The sequence below is a fragment of the Drosophila eugracilis genome, unplaced genomic scaffold, assembly GCF_018153835.1.
Source record: "Drosophila eugracilis isolate 14026-0451.02 unplaced genomic scaffold, ASM1815383v1 contig_2171, whole genome shotgun sequence".
NCBI lineage: Eukaryota > Metazoa > Arthropoda > Insecta > Diptera > Drosophilidae > Drosophila > Drosophila eugracilis.
In genome coordinates, this window is record NW_024573057.1 from 456532 (window position 1) to 469632 (window position 13101).

The 13101-nt window shown below is 40.4% G+C and overlaps 3 protein-coding genes across 7 annotated transcripts in view; 2 read left to right on the forward strand and 1 right to left on the reverse strand.

The window, feature by feature from the left end:
- The window catches only part of LOC108110349 (tyrosine-protein kinase Src42A), a 35083-nt gene extending 32354 nt beyond the window's left edge, over window positions 1–2729 (forward strand). For 2 of the 4 annotated variants that reach the window (XM_017219386.2, XM_017219384.2), the window contains exons 6-10: window positions 710–878; window positions 939–1097; window positions 1268–1436; window positions 1501–1667; window positions 1731–2729. In XM_017219386.2, the coding sequence (XP_017074875.1) occupies window positions 710–878; window positions 939–1097; window positions 1268–1436; window positions 1501–1667; window positions 1731–1939 (873 nt within the window). In that variant the 3' untranslated portion in view covers window positions 1940–2729. Of the gene's footprint in view, window positions 1–709; window positions 879–938; window positions 1098–1258; window positions 1437–1500; window positions 1668–1730 lie in introns of all 4 variants that reach the window. The other 2 variants (XM_017219385.2, XM_017219383.2) reach the window with 1 other exon arrangement.
- Window positions 2730–6022: 3293 nt separating this feature from the next.
- Window positions 6023–7869, reverse strand: LOC108110347 (actin-42A). The gene is made up of 2 exons (XM_017219380.1): window positions 7733–7869; window positions 6023–7534 (listed from the first exon to the last, which is right to left on the reverse strand). The coding sequence occupies exon 2, from the start codon at window positions 7510–7512 to the stop codon at window positions 6382–6384; it is 1131 nt and encodes a 376-aa protein (XP_017074869.1). The 5' UTR covers window positions 7513–7534; window positions 7733–7869; the 3' UTR covers window positions 6023–6381.
- Window positions 7870–8247: 378 nt separating this feature from the next.
- LOC108110348 (peptide-N(4)-(N-acetyl-beta-glucosaminyl)asparagine amidase) lies at window positions 8248–10609 on the forward strand. 2 transcript variants are annotated; one of them, XM_017219382.2, is made up of 6 exons: window positions 8248–8690; window positions 8750–8847; window positions 8904–9739; window positions 9801–9885; window positions 9940–10025; window positions 10093–10143. In XM_017219382.2, the coding sequence occupies exons 1-6, from the start codon at window positions 8330–8332 to the stop codon at window positions 10094–10096; spliced, it is 1470 nt and encodes a 489-aa protein (XP_017074871.1). In that variant the 5' UTR covers window positions 8248–8329; the 3' UTR covers window positions 10097–10143. The 2 variants fall into 2 exon arrangements, with proteins under 2 accessions (XP_017074871.1, XP_017074870.1); XM_017219381.2 differs by having other exon boundaries at window positions 8249–8690; window positions 9940–10036; window positions 10093–10609.
- Window positions 10610–13101: the final 2492 nt, after the last annotated feature.

Consider the following 13101-nt stretch of genomic DNA (forward strand, 5'->3'; position numbering starts at 1 on the left):
ATGTCTGTAAAATACTAACAATATAATACGAACTAAACCATCTTGAATATTATCAAAATCAAAAGACCAATTCTTTTTCGGGTATCCTTGAGGTAGGATTTCTGTCTAAGGCGTTATGATGTGCGTGTGTTTATTTCCCATTAACACAACAGTACCAAAAACCAAAGTCCATTCTGTCACCGAAATCAACACCCTCACAAAGAAACAAATTGACCGATCATATTCCATTAATGTAAATCGAATTAACGCCGATTTCAGGCGGAAAAAATAAATATACATACGCAGTCAGCGTTCAAATTTCAGATGAGACGATACCTGGCACGTGACATTCTTCCATGTCATAAAGTTATAAACTAATAATAAGTGTCTAATTAATGCCAAAACGCACTGAAAGGAAACAGACACTTGTGTTCGTCCCAGCTACTTGGCAGTGTGCTCTTTACATCGGTATAAACTGGTTGAAACTGATCTTTTGCACTCTGACTGTTTTGCATTGATCCCCGAATTAAGACCCTCTAATTTACTCAAATCTGTCCCAACTAATGCAATAGATACTTGCAATTTGTAAATAAGGCCTTAATGTACGCTACAAACTCATTACTCAATTGGCACAATCATTTCTCCAAGCTAAACACTGCTGCTCCTGAAAATGTTCAATAAAAATCATTTGCTAATCGATTTCTTATCCACCATAACCATCGCGTCACAGATTGAGAAGCCTGTCACCGAAGGTCTTTCGCATCGCACTCGCGATCAGTGGGAGATCGATAGAACATCCCTTAAATTCGTGCGCAAACTAGGCTCTGGGCAATTCGGCGATGTGTGGGAGGGACTTTGGAACAACACGACCCCTGTCGCCATTAAAACCCTAAAATCTGGTATGTCGGCATCCGAACTGTTGCTTGCACAATGATGTCAATGTTTTCTTTTGCTCTCAGGTACAATGGATCCCAAGGACTTCTTAGCTGAAGCCCAGATCATGAAGAAACTGCGCCACACCAAACTGATTCAGTTATATGCGGTGTGCACTGTTGAGGAGCCCATTTACATAATCACAGAGTTAATGAAGCACGGTTCTCTTCTGGAATACCTCCAAGGTATGCGAGAAAAAAAGTGGCTGAGACTCATCCTAAAACCATTAACCAAAATATATGTAAACCCTTGGTACACCTCCTTTCACGCCACGCAAAGCCAACCACCCAACCGATCGCTTATCATGTCATGGCCAATGCTTATTTTTGTTTTTAATATCTTTTAGCCATTGCAGGCAAGGGTCGTAGCCTCAAAATGCAAACTCTGATTGATATGGCGGCACAAATAGCTGCTGGCATGGCCTACCTGGAGTCGCAAAATTACATCCACAGAGATTTGGCGGCGCGAAATGTGCTTGTTGGCGACGGCAATATCGTAAAGATAGCTGACTTTGGCTTGGCCAGGTAATTCCAAGGCTTAAGGGCATTAATATAAACCCTAATAATAATATATAAATTCGATATGCAGGCTTATAAAGGAGGACGAGTACGAGGCCCGAGTTGGAGCACGATTCCCCATTAAATGGACTGCTCCAGAGGCTGCGAACTACAGCAAATTTTCAATCAAATCAGATGTCTGGAGCTTCGGTATCCTACTTACAGAGCTGGTTACATATGGTCGCATACCATATCCAGGTGAGACATACGACATCAGCAGTAATCGGTCTGTCTAATCAACGAACTTAATTTTTTCATTAGGCATGACCAACGCAGAGGTGCTTACACAAGTGGAGCACGGCTACCGCATGCCGCAACCGCCCAACTGCGAGCCGCGTCTGTACGAGATTATGCTAGAGTGTTGGCACAAGGACCCAATGCGCAGACCCACTTTTGAGACGCTGCAGTGGAAGCTGGAAGACTTCTATACATCCGATCAGAGTGACTACAAGGAGGCGCAAGCTTACTGATAAATGCTTCACAGAGTCACGGGCGCGGCCAGCAACCGTGACGTGAGTCAAGACAGCGGCAAATAATCACCGGACATCCCAAAATGAACAATTCATAAAAAGTTACTTACTTCAGTTTTGCGTAGATTTTCTACTGCTGCACATCTTTGATCGTCTTGGATGTGCCTGTCTAGGTAGCCGCATACGGTACGATTCAAGTTATTAGCGTTTAAGCTAAAGTATAGTTTCTAAGGTGGAATGCAATTTCAAAGGACGTTCCATTCTGACATTCGTTTTTGTTGTTTATTATGACAAACATAATGGTCGGATTGGTACATTTTGACATCCATGTCGTATTTTTCGATGAATATATCACATGTATTATTATTCATATAACGCATATAGCATATAAATACGCGCGTACACACTTATATATATGTACACTTATATAAAGATGTATATCTATGTTATAGTCAGATGTATGCTGAGATCCCTCAATTTTTCACATATGCAAGCAATTACTTCCCTACCCTATTTTTCTTTAGTTATAGGACAATCTGAGAACGATACTTGCAGCATACAAATATAAACGGATGTTTCGCTTTCAGTAAATTTCTTATATACGTGTCTCACCCCTACTCTCAATCAACATGATTAACGACATTTTTGCTTTATCACAAAAAAAGAAAAAAACACACAAACGCCAATCATCAAGTGCTAGCTGTGCGCTACTTTCCGGTTTGCGACAGCTAAAATCCATATAATTAATTTTTTAGAACCTAATTGTACTTTGTAACCATTAAATAATATTCAGCTTATGAAAAACACATATACATATACGAAAATATGTACATTTACAACCAAGAAAATAAATTTCTTCATAATTTATAAATATAAAGTCAAATCAGAATTCATGAAATCAACTCGGAAATCAGTTCTCTACATTGCAGGGGATGTTTAGAATGGTGAGCGAGAAATGCTATGATATTTTTATTTATTTATAAAGTTCGCCCGTAATTTAAATTACACGAAAATTCTAAGACAATTAGCTATAGCGACTACAGGTTTTAAGCTAAAATGCTACGATATATTTTATCCTTTTGCATGCTTAAAACAAGAAGAAACGCTATAGTCAAGTGCCGCAACTATAAGATACCCGTTACTGTTTTACACAATTTTTAAATATTCATTTTGTTACTGGAAATTCACAAAGCGCCACCTATTATCAGAGAAAGCATCTTGAGTAAATGATGATTACGTCACTGCCCATGTGAGGCCTTATAACCTACATTTCTTGATAAATATCGAAATAAATAAATTTTCATAAATTCGGATTTGAAAACTATTTGGTAAATCAATAGGTATTGACAAAAATATATTATGCAATATCAAACGAAGACTATAATATTATGGGCAATACAGGTTTTCACGGTTTGTGGGCGTCACAGTGAGCGTGGATGAAAACTGATGGAAAGTTGCATTGGCATCTCGTATAAATACGTATTCTTAAGTAAATCTTCCTAGCTCTAATAGTTCCCATTTTTGCATTTTTGGTTTTCCAGGTTTTGTGGGCGTTAGGGTGAGCGTGGCTGATGGGAAAAAAAAATTCGCATTGGGGGCATCATAAAAACCTACACGCCTAATCCGAACTTTCTATTCTACAAAATGAGAAAACCGTATTTCGAGCTTTCGTAAGATTGGGTGTGGCCAAATAATACTAATTTACTCTTCGATTAACGGATAATAATATATCTTGAAGATATAATAAATAAAGATAATTTCTCAAAAAACAAATCGGTTCAAATGTTTAGAAAAATAATTTCTACTAAGTACATAATATTTTAAAGAGAGAATTTGAAAAGAATATACATTCAGTCAATATGAGATTACTATGATAATAATTTTAGTTTTTTTAACTACACTTAAAAGTCTTCAAATTAGTTTCATTCATCATAATAATTTAAATGCTAAATAATTTTAATTTAACAATGCATTGAAAGAAGTCTGACTTAGGACGAGTGTTTGTGTAGTTGGTAAATTATCCCGAAATAGGACTATGTCTATACTGTAGTGCACAAAGTATTTAAATATGATTTATATATCTTGTAATGTCACACAAGCACTTTAATCAACGAACCCCCAGTTATCCGATTTGACGCGCCATAAAACATAAAAATGGTGCCTTGGCAACTTTGTTCAGCCCAGAAACAATAAAAATATTATTATTCAGCTGAGAAACATTCATATTAATATGTAAAGAAATAATATTGAGCGAATAGTAATCATGTATGAATAACGATCAATTTGGACTTATATATAAATAAGCCGGTACCCAAGCGGTTCAAGCTTCCATTCCAAGTAATGTAGAAACTAAGAAAATATGTTATCCGTATTTGACGATAAATAAATAAAGTAAAGAAATTATTTTTAACAAGAAACGCTATAGTCGAGTGACGCGACTATAAGATACCCGTTACTGTTTTATACAATTGGAAATAGACAAAGCGCCACCTTTTGTCAAAAAAACTTGAATACTAACGTATGGTGACGTCACTGTCCATGTGAGGGCTTATGACCTACATTTCTTCATAAATAGAGAATTCATTTTCCGATTTAAAAAATCTTCGATAACTCGATAGATATTGGCAGAAATATGTTATACAAGGTCAAACGAAGACATACGTTATAATACTATGGACGCCACAGTTTTCGCAGTTTGTGGGCGTTAGAGTTGGCGTGCTTGGATGAAAACTCGAGTCGAGCTGCAGTGATATCTCTTAAATACGTATTCCTAAGCCTAACTTTCTGGCTTTTATAGTTCCCGACATTTTCGCATTTTTGTTTTTTCGTTAGAGAGGGCGTGGCCAGATGGTGTAAAAATAATACGCGTTTGAGTCGTCTTTAGAAACTGCATGCAACTGCAAAATCGTCTTCCGAGCTTGGTGGGCGTAAGAGTGAGAGTGGCCGGATGATGGTACCACCGTCAGATGCGCTAGCATCTCAAGATTATACTTACTTTATCCCAACTTTCTAGCTCTATTGGTTCCTGAGATTCCACCGATTTTAGTTTTTCGTGATTTATGGGAGATAGAGTGGCCGTGGAAATAAACTTGCGCTGCGTAGGGACCTCAAGAATCTTCATGGCTAATCTCATTTTTGTATCTCTTATAGTTCCTGAGATCTCAGCGTTCATACAGACAGACTGACGGACGGACGGTCGGAGAGAAGGACATGGCTTAATCGACTTCGCTATTGATACTGATCAAGAATATATTTAGTTTATATTGTCGGAAACGCTTCCTTTTACCTGATACATACTTTTCAACGAACCTAATATTCCCTTTTACTTTAGAAGTAATGGGTATAAAATAAAACTTTGATCTATGTATAATAATCTGACTCCATATATGGGCATTGGCAGCTGACGCAGTCGTTCTACTCACTAATCGACTTCTGGCCATAGTTGATTTAATTTGGTCAAAAGTGAATTTACGGAGAGATCATTCTCCGCGTTACATTCTCTAATTGTCAATGGGATGGGGGCGCCCAACCACACCCGTAAACGAACTCGGGCTAGCAATGCCAATTGATGACATCGAAAACTACTCCAAACATTTGTGAGTCAGTCAACAATGCGGCTTTGTTTTCGCCTCGATTCACAGTGGCCAATACGAGTGTGCCATTTTCCTCTACTATTTCCTTTTAAGGTAAAGCTGATGCAGCTGTTTTTGGGGTTTCACTGGCTTCGCTTGCAATCAATCAACGTTAAATATCCGCTATGACTGGGCGGGGTCGCGCGATAAGCGGACCGAGTCGAAACTGATTCACACCCCCATGCACAGATATTAATTTCGACGGAAATCGCAGGCAGAGCTGACCAATTGACTTCTCACAAGCAACTTCCTCAGAGTAGATGCTTGCTCAAATCTGCCACAAACAGAAAAGGCACAGCTTGCCTTATTAGTAAGCGTTTTATCGTTCCGCCACCACATGCCGTTGGAATGAGCGCATAGCCATCGAAATACCACTGCTACAGATTGCCGCTTAGTCATCTACTAGTCGAATGGTAGTAGCTACTATCAAAAAGTGATAAGAACATGGGAGTTTTCAGTTCTTTTCGTTGCTTTATTATAAAGAAACAGTTACAAGTATTTTAGTGGTATGGTGTTTTATTTTAATACATATGTAGGAATGCATGGAAGTAAAGAAAATGCCAAATATGAATCGATCTTATAAATGCTAATGTGCATATCAACTTGAATTTCGAATAGAACACAATGGACTTATGCGTAAGTGTACAATTGTGTATAAACGTAGATGGAATGCATTCTTTTGGAAGCAGCGGGATTGTTGTGCGCCTGCTCCCGGTATTAATGTACTTATGCCCAATACTTTTGATTCCCGTCCTTCGTCTGCAATGGGTGTGTTCGGTGCAGCACGACCACACCCAAGTCGGCTTCTGCTTAGAAGCACTTGCGGTGGACAATGGAGGGGCCGGACTCGTCGTACTCTTGCTTGGAGATCCACATTTGCTGGAATGTAGATAGCGATGCCAAGATGGATCCACCGATCCAGACAGAGTATTTGCGCTCTGGAGGGGCAACAATCTTAATCTTCATTGTGGACGGAGCCAACGCAGTGATTTCCTTCTGCATGCGGTCAGCGATGCCCGGGTACATGGTGGTGCCGCCGGATAGCACGGTGTTGGCGTACAGATCTTTGCGAATGTCTACATCACACTTCATGATCGAGTTGTAAGTGGTCTCGTGAATACCACAAGCCTCCATGCCTAGGAACGAAGGCTGGAAGAGCGACTCGGGGCAGCGGAAGCGCTCGTTTCCAATGGTGATGACCTGTCCGTCGGGCAGTTCGTACGACTTTTCTAGAGACGAGCTGGAAGCAGCCGTGGCCATTTCTTGCTCGAAGTCAAGGGCCACGTAGCAGAGCTTTTCCTTTATGTCACGCACAATTTCGCGCTCGGCAGTGGTGGTGAAGCTGTAACCGCGCTCGGTAAGGATCTTCATCAGGTAATCAGTCAGATCGCGGCCGGCCAGATCCAGACGCAGGATGGCATGAGGCAGGGCATACCCCTCATAGATGGGCACGGTGTGAGAAACACCGTCTCCGGAGTCAAGCACGATTCCAGTGGTGCGACCGGAGGCGTATAGCGAAAGCACCGCCTGGATAGCCACATACATGGCCGGCGTATTAAAGGTCTCAAACATGATTTGGGTCATTTTTTCGCGATTGGCCTTTGGGTTCAAGGGGGCCTCGGTCAGCAGGACGGGGTGCTCCTCCGGGGCGACGCGCAACTCGTTGTAAAAGGTATGATGCCAGATCTTCTCCATGTCGTCCCAGTTAGTCACGATGCCGTGCTCGATGGGGTACTTCAGGGTAAGGATACCACGCTTACTCTGCGCTTCATCACCCACATAAGAGTCCTTCTGTCCCATTCCAACCATCACACCCTGGTGACGTGGACGGCCCACAATCGAGGGGAAGACCGCGCGCGGTGCGTCATCACCGGCAAAGCCGGCTTTGCACATACCAGATCCGTTATCGACCACCAAAGCTGCAACCTCTTCATCACACATTTTGCTGTAGATTGATTGGGATCTGTAATGGTAAATAAAAACGCATATGCACACTTGAATCAAAAAGAATAGGCAGTGGCTTTTGGCGGAAAATAAATCATTCTATACAGGCAAAAAATAAAAAAAAAAAAACACGAAGACACTTTCCCAAAAGCAAGAGGGGTGAGCGGAGCAAGGACTCGCGCACGCACCAACGAACAAAGACCGTCAGGAGCTTTACCTTTTTTGGAAATATGTAAAACGAGTAACTTTTAGTTATCCGCTGCGCACACTTAGCACAATGACAGACGCTCTAAGATAGAATTGACCGACGCCTACTTTTTCGAGGCAAAGTGGTTGAAAAGCTGTATGACCGTCTGCGACGCTAAATGTGGAACCTTTTTTATATTCGGAAAATACCATAAATACACCACTAATGAACTGAACTAGTTTTATTTTTTTAATTTTTTCAGTATTATTATTTTTCCTGTAAAGGCAATAACATTTCAATGAAATAAATTATTTAATGTAACTTCAAACGACGTAAGCCGTAGTGGGTTCCTTAAATTTGTAACCAATTATTTAAAAAACCAACTGATTTAATTATAAGCACTATTTAATAGCTTTAAATAAAAAATAATAACATTTAAAAATAAAGTGTAAATTTGGCAGATTATGAAAATTTGAACCAGTGGAAGTCAGTTATAAATAGAAGTAACGATATATATCGCGAGTCTGCAATTGCAATTTCCAAACCATTTATTTCTAGCCGTTTGCCCACCCCGTCTCCCAGCACACCCCGTTGTTTCTAAACTGATAGTGACAGCTAGTCATCAAAATGGTGGACATCAACTTCGAATGCGTGCACCAGATAGAGCCGAACCCCCGATCCGCAGGGCAGCAACAACATGAAGCCTACCTGGAGGCGGTGCGCATTCTTTTGGTTCTTCTGGACAACGTTCTGGCACAGCCGGATAACTTAAAGTACCGTACCATAAGGCTGGAGAACAAAGCTATCAAGGAGAAGTTGCTCACTCTTCCCGGTTGTATAAGATTGTTGAATGCAATCGGCTTTGTGAGGGCTTCCTGCTCCGAAGCTTACACCTTGCCCCCTGAGGTGTCCCTGCAGAAGGTGCAGAAGTACCGAGACGCTCTCATCGAACGGCGCTCTGTCTGGCTGAGCGGAGCAGTCCCTAAGAGTAAGCTTAAATCTAGATGGCTGAGCTCATCTAACATCATAACATTCGATCTCCGGTAGCTCCGCCACAAAAATGCACCTCCTCCAACAAGCCCTCTCCGTTGTTTATTAAGCCTTCAGTGGAATATCGCCAGAGAATCGCCTTTCCGCGTGTTCTGGTAAACCATCAAACGGGATTGATCGGCCAAATTCTAACCTGAGAGCTTTCTTACAGCGTACCACCAATAACTTTCTGCAGTCCCTTGAGTTGTACTCTGATGCAGTCATGCAGTACGAGGATGAGCTGCTGATGACCACTGGCCGCACTCTGATCCCGGTGGACAAACTCACTGAAAAGGCCAGCGAGAAGCTAGTAGATTTGCAGGAGCGTATTGCCTCGGGAGAGTGTCACGAAAAGGAGCCCTGTGTTCGGGACCTTTTGCTCGTGGAGCTGGTAAACTGGTTCAACACACAGTTCTTTCAGTGGGTTAACAATATACCCTGTCGCGTTTGCGGCAGCGAGGAGAGTAAACTCCGCCGCACTCAACGAGAGGCTGATGTGCTTGTAGAGGTCGCCGTTTGCTGCGGTCAGGAGAGCAAATTCTACCGATACAACGATATATCCCAGCTTTTGGTCTCTCGTAAGGGCCGTTGTGGAGAATATGCCAACTGCTTTACTTTCCTATGCCGCACCCTCGACTACGACGCCCGTATTGTGCATTCTCACTTTGATCACGTGTGGACAGAGGTTTACTCTGAGGCACAGGTACGTTGGCTGCACGTTGACCCCTCCGAGAATGTGGTGGATTCCCCACTGATGTATCAGCACGGTTGGAAACGCCATATTGATTACGTACTCGCCTACTCGCACGACGACATCCAAGACGTAACTTGGCGCTATACGAACGATCACCAAAAGGTCCTGCAGTTGCGCAAATTGTGCAGTGAAAAAGAAATGGTGCAGACCCTTGAGAAGATTCGCACCAAAAGACGGAAGAATTGCACTGCCGAACGAAGATTGCTCCTGGGGCAGCGCAACATGTCCGAGGTTATCGGCATGACCCTAGAACGGTAAGCTTTTACAGTTACATTCTACTATCCGTTTTGAGCTACCCCTACGTTTTCTTCTCAGAGAGCCGTCGGAGAACGAACTAAAGGGAAGGAGTTCGGGCAGCCTCACTTGGCGTCAATCGCGGGGGGAGCATACGTTTACTAACGTGAGTGACCCGCGATTTGTTGCAGAGCGTCGGTAAAAACTTATTTATTTGCAGATTTTCGTTTTCAAACCAAATGAAGTCGAGATTCAAAAACGGCAACTAAATTTGCGATACAGCTGTGCCACCGATACTTACGAACGGTATGTCAAAGGTGCGTAATAAATTTATCCATAACAATGAGAACACTTTAAATTTCCAACTCCTTAGATGAAGGTCACATCACTATTCTGGACACCTACAAGACTTGGCAAAAAGCGCAATTTTCATCAAATAACATTTTTCGAAAGGTTGAACGCGATTGGAAAATGGTCTATCTGGCAAGACTTGAGGATACTGATTGTGGTGATATTGTCTGGAAGTTCGATTTTAGCAAAACAAATCTGAAGGTTAAGTCCTACAACTTGGTTTTCGGAACGAAAACTTTTGGCGATGGGAAAATCTCTGCTACCGTTGAAGCCCTGAATGGGAACGCTTCAGTTGAAAATACCAATGGATTTAAAATTGTGGTTAAGCTTACGGGTGGTAAGGGCGACGTAGCGTGGCAGCACACTCAACTCTTTAGGCAGAGTCTAAATTCCCAGGACTATCCTTTCGAATTGCAGGTGGAATTACATTAAATAAATATATTCAAAAATCAAAATGTAACTGTATATATGCATGTAAAAGTTCCTGTCTGGAGGAAAAGTTTAAAGATAATTTGTAATATAAGTATGTAAGATCCTTACACACAGTGTCATTATAATTAAAATTATAGCTAGATAGTCCGAGTAACGAAATCCAAAGAAGAACAAGTTTGATAACTGTGACGCTCTATAATACGAGTCGTAAGTAAGTGCCAGATGATACGGCTATAAATTGCTTCATCTAGTAGTATCAGTTAGTTAATTGATCGTCTTAATATATATATCAGATTATTGTACCCGTTACTCGTAGATTAAAAGGGTATACTAGATGAGTTGAAAAGTATGTGACAGGTAGAAGGAAGCGTTTCCGACCCTATAAAGTATATATATTCTTGATCAGGATCAATAGCGAAGTTGATTGAGCCATGTCCGTTTGTCCGTATGAACTCTGAGATCTCAGGAACTATAAGAGATACTAAAATGAGATTAACCGTGAAGATTTTGAGGTCCCTATGCAGCGCAAGTTTATTACAGCATCCTGCCACATCCACTCTAACGCCCACAAATCGCGAAAAACTAAAATCACTGAAATCTCAAGAACTATTAGAGCTAGAAAGTTGAAATTGAAGTTGAAGTTGAATTTAGTATGATGCCAGCGTATCTTAAGTGGTTATTATCCGGCCACACCCACCCATACGCCCACCAAGCTCAAAAGACGGTTTTCGCATTTTCTAGAAAAGCTGATATCTCGGTAACTATAAAAGATAGAAAGTTCGGATTAAGCACGTAGGTTTTAATGATACTCCCAATGCGAATTGTTTTTTTTTCGATCAAGCCACGCCCACCCTAACGCCCACAAAACCCGAAAAAACAAAAATGTAAAAATCTCGGGATGCCACTGCAACTTTCCACGAAGTTTCATCCGGCCACGACTACTCTAACGCCCTCAAACCGCAGAAAACTGTGGCGTCTAATCATGGTTGTGACTGCATGATTAGGCAGATATACTTACTGAATATTAAAAGGTAATAAATATATGCTGAAATGCTTCATTAAATTGATCTCAGAATCACTACACCCTAACGTCCACAAAACCCGAAAAAACAAAAATGCAAAAATCTCGGGATGCTACTGCAACTTTCCACGAAGTTTCATCCGGCCACGACTACTCTAACGCCCTCAAACCGCAGAAAACTGTGGCGTCTAATCATGGTTGTGACTGCATGATTAGGCAGATATACTTACTGAATATTAAAAGGTAATAAATATATGCTGAAATGTTTCATTAAATTGATCTCAGAATCACTACATATATAAAATCTGAAACATACATTCGAAGTTAATTGAACTTTATATTTTTGTGATGCCCGTCACAAAAAACGATACTATCGATAATATCGAAGTTTCGCTCTCAACATATCGAAAATATCGAATGGGTTGACCATCGATAGTTCCCCATCCCTAGTCCAACTAGCACGCCTCTCTCTCACGCAATCGGGACTAGAGCTGTAACCAATTCTACTTTTTGAGAATCGATTCTTTTCGTTTCAGTTCTTCAAAAGATCGATTAAATCGCTTTAAGATCGAAAACGAAAAAAAAATTTTAATAAAAAAGGAACATTTTGCTTAAAAAGTTTTAAGGAAAAGACCAAATTTACAGTTCCAAACAAAAGTAAATTAAAAAATTAAAAAATTTGTTTGATTTGTTTGTTTCAATGTTTTTTTTTTAAACAATGGGCTTTTATTTGTGAATACATGTCTACGTTTTTGGGTTTCAAGAACGCTATGCGGTCGGTGACTATGCATCCAGCGCGGACAACAATCTACATAATTTATTTTTCTCTCTTCTCTCTTTTTTTCCTCAACACCAACACACACTGATTCTGGAAGTGATTAATATTTATTAGTTTAATTGAGTTATATTACTTTAAAATACTATTTTCGCTTACTTAATTTTTTTTTAGATGAGCAAATTTTTTCGCCTATCCAAAAAGATCGATTAAATCGATTTAAAAATCGAATTGTTTACAACTCGATTCGGGACTAATATTGCGTTTTTGCTCCCAAGAGAGAACCTGGAATTCGTATCCCAGGTCGACTTCTAGGAATTATTGCTTGAAAGACTTCGAGTTTTGTAGAAACGCAGATATTTCCGTAACTATAACTGATATAAAGTTGGGATTAAGCATGTAGTTTTTAATGATGCCTCCAATACGTTTTATTCTTTCCCCATTCAGCCAAGCACACTCTAACGCTCGAAAAACGCGGAAAAACTAAGTTAATCGGATTTCTACTTTAAAAAACCAATTAAAATTCAAACTTTATTAGAGATGCCATTCATTGCCATTGAATTTCAAATGTATGTGAATATAAAACGATAAGTTATATATGTACATATTTATGTACATAAATTGCCTAGCATTTTATGCAGGGTATGGAAGCATTTTATCGATGCTTAACAATAATGTAGTTTTTTCGATATTATTGCGACTTATGAATGGATAAATTTAAGAACTAACAACAACAAAGATAACAAAGATATTTTGTAAATACAGTCTGCACATAATTTATTCGTACACCCATGAGTTGCACG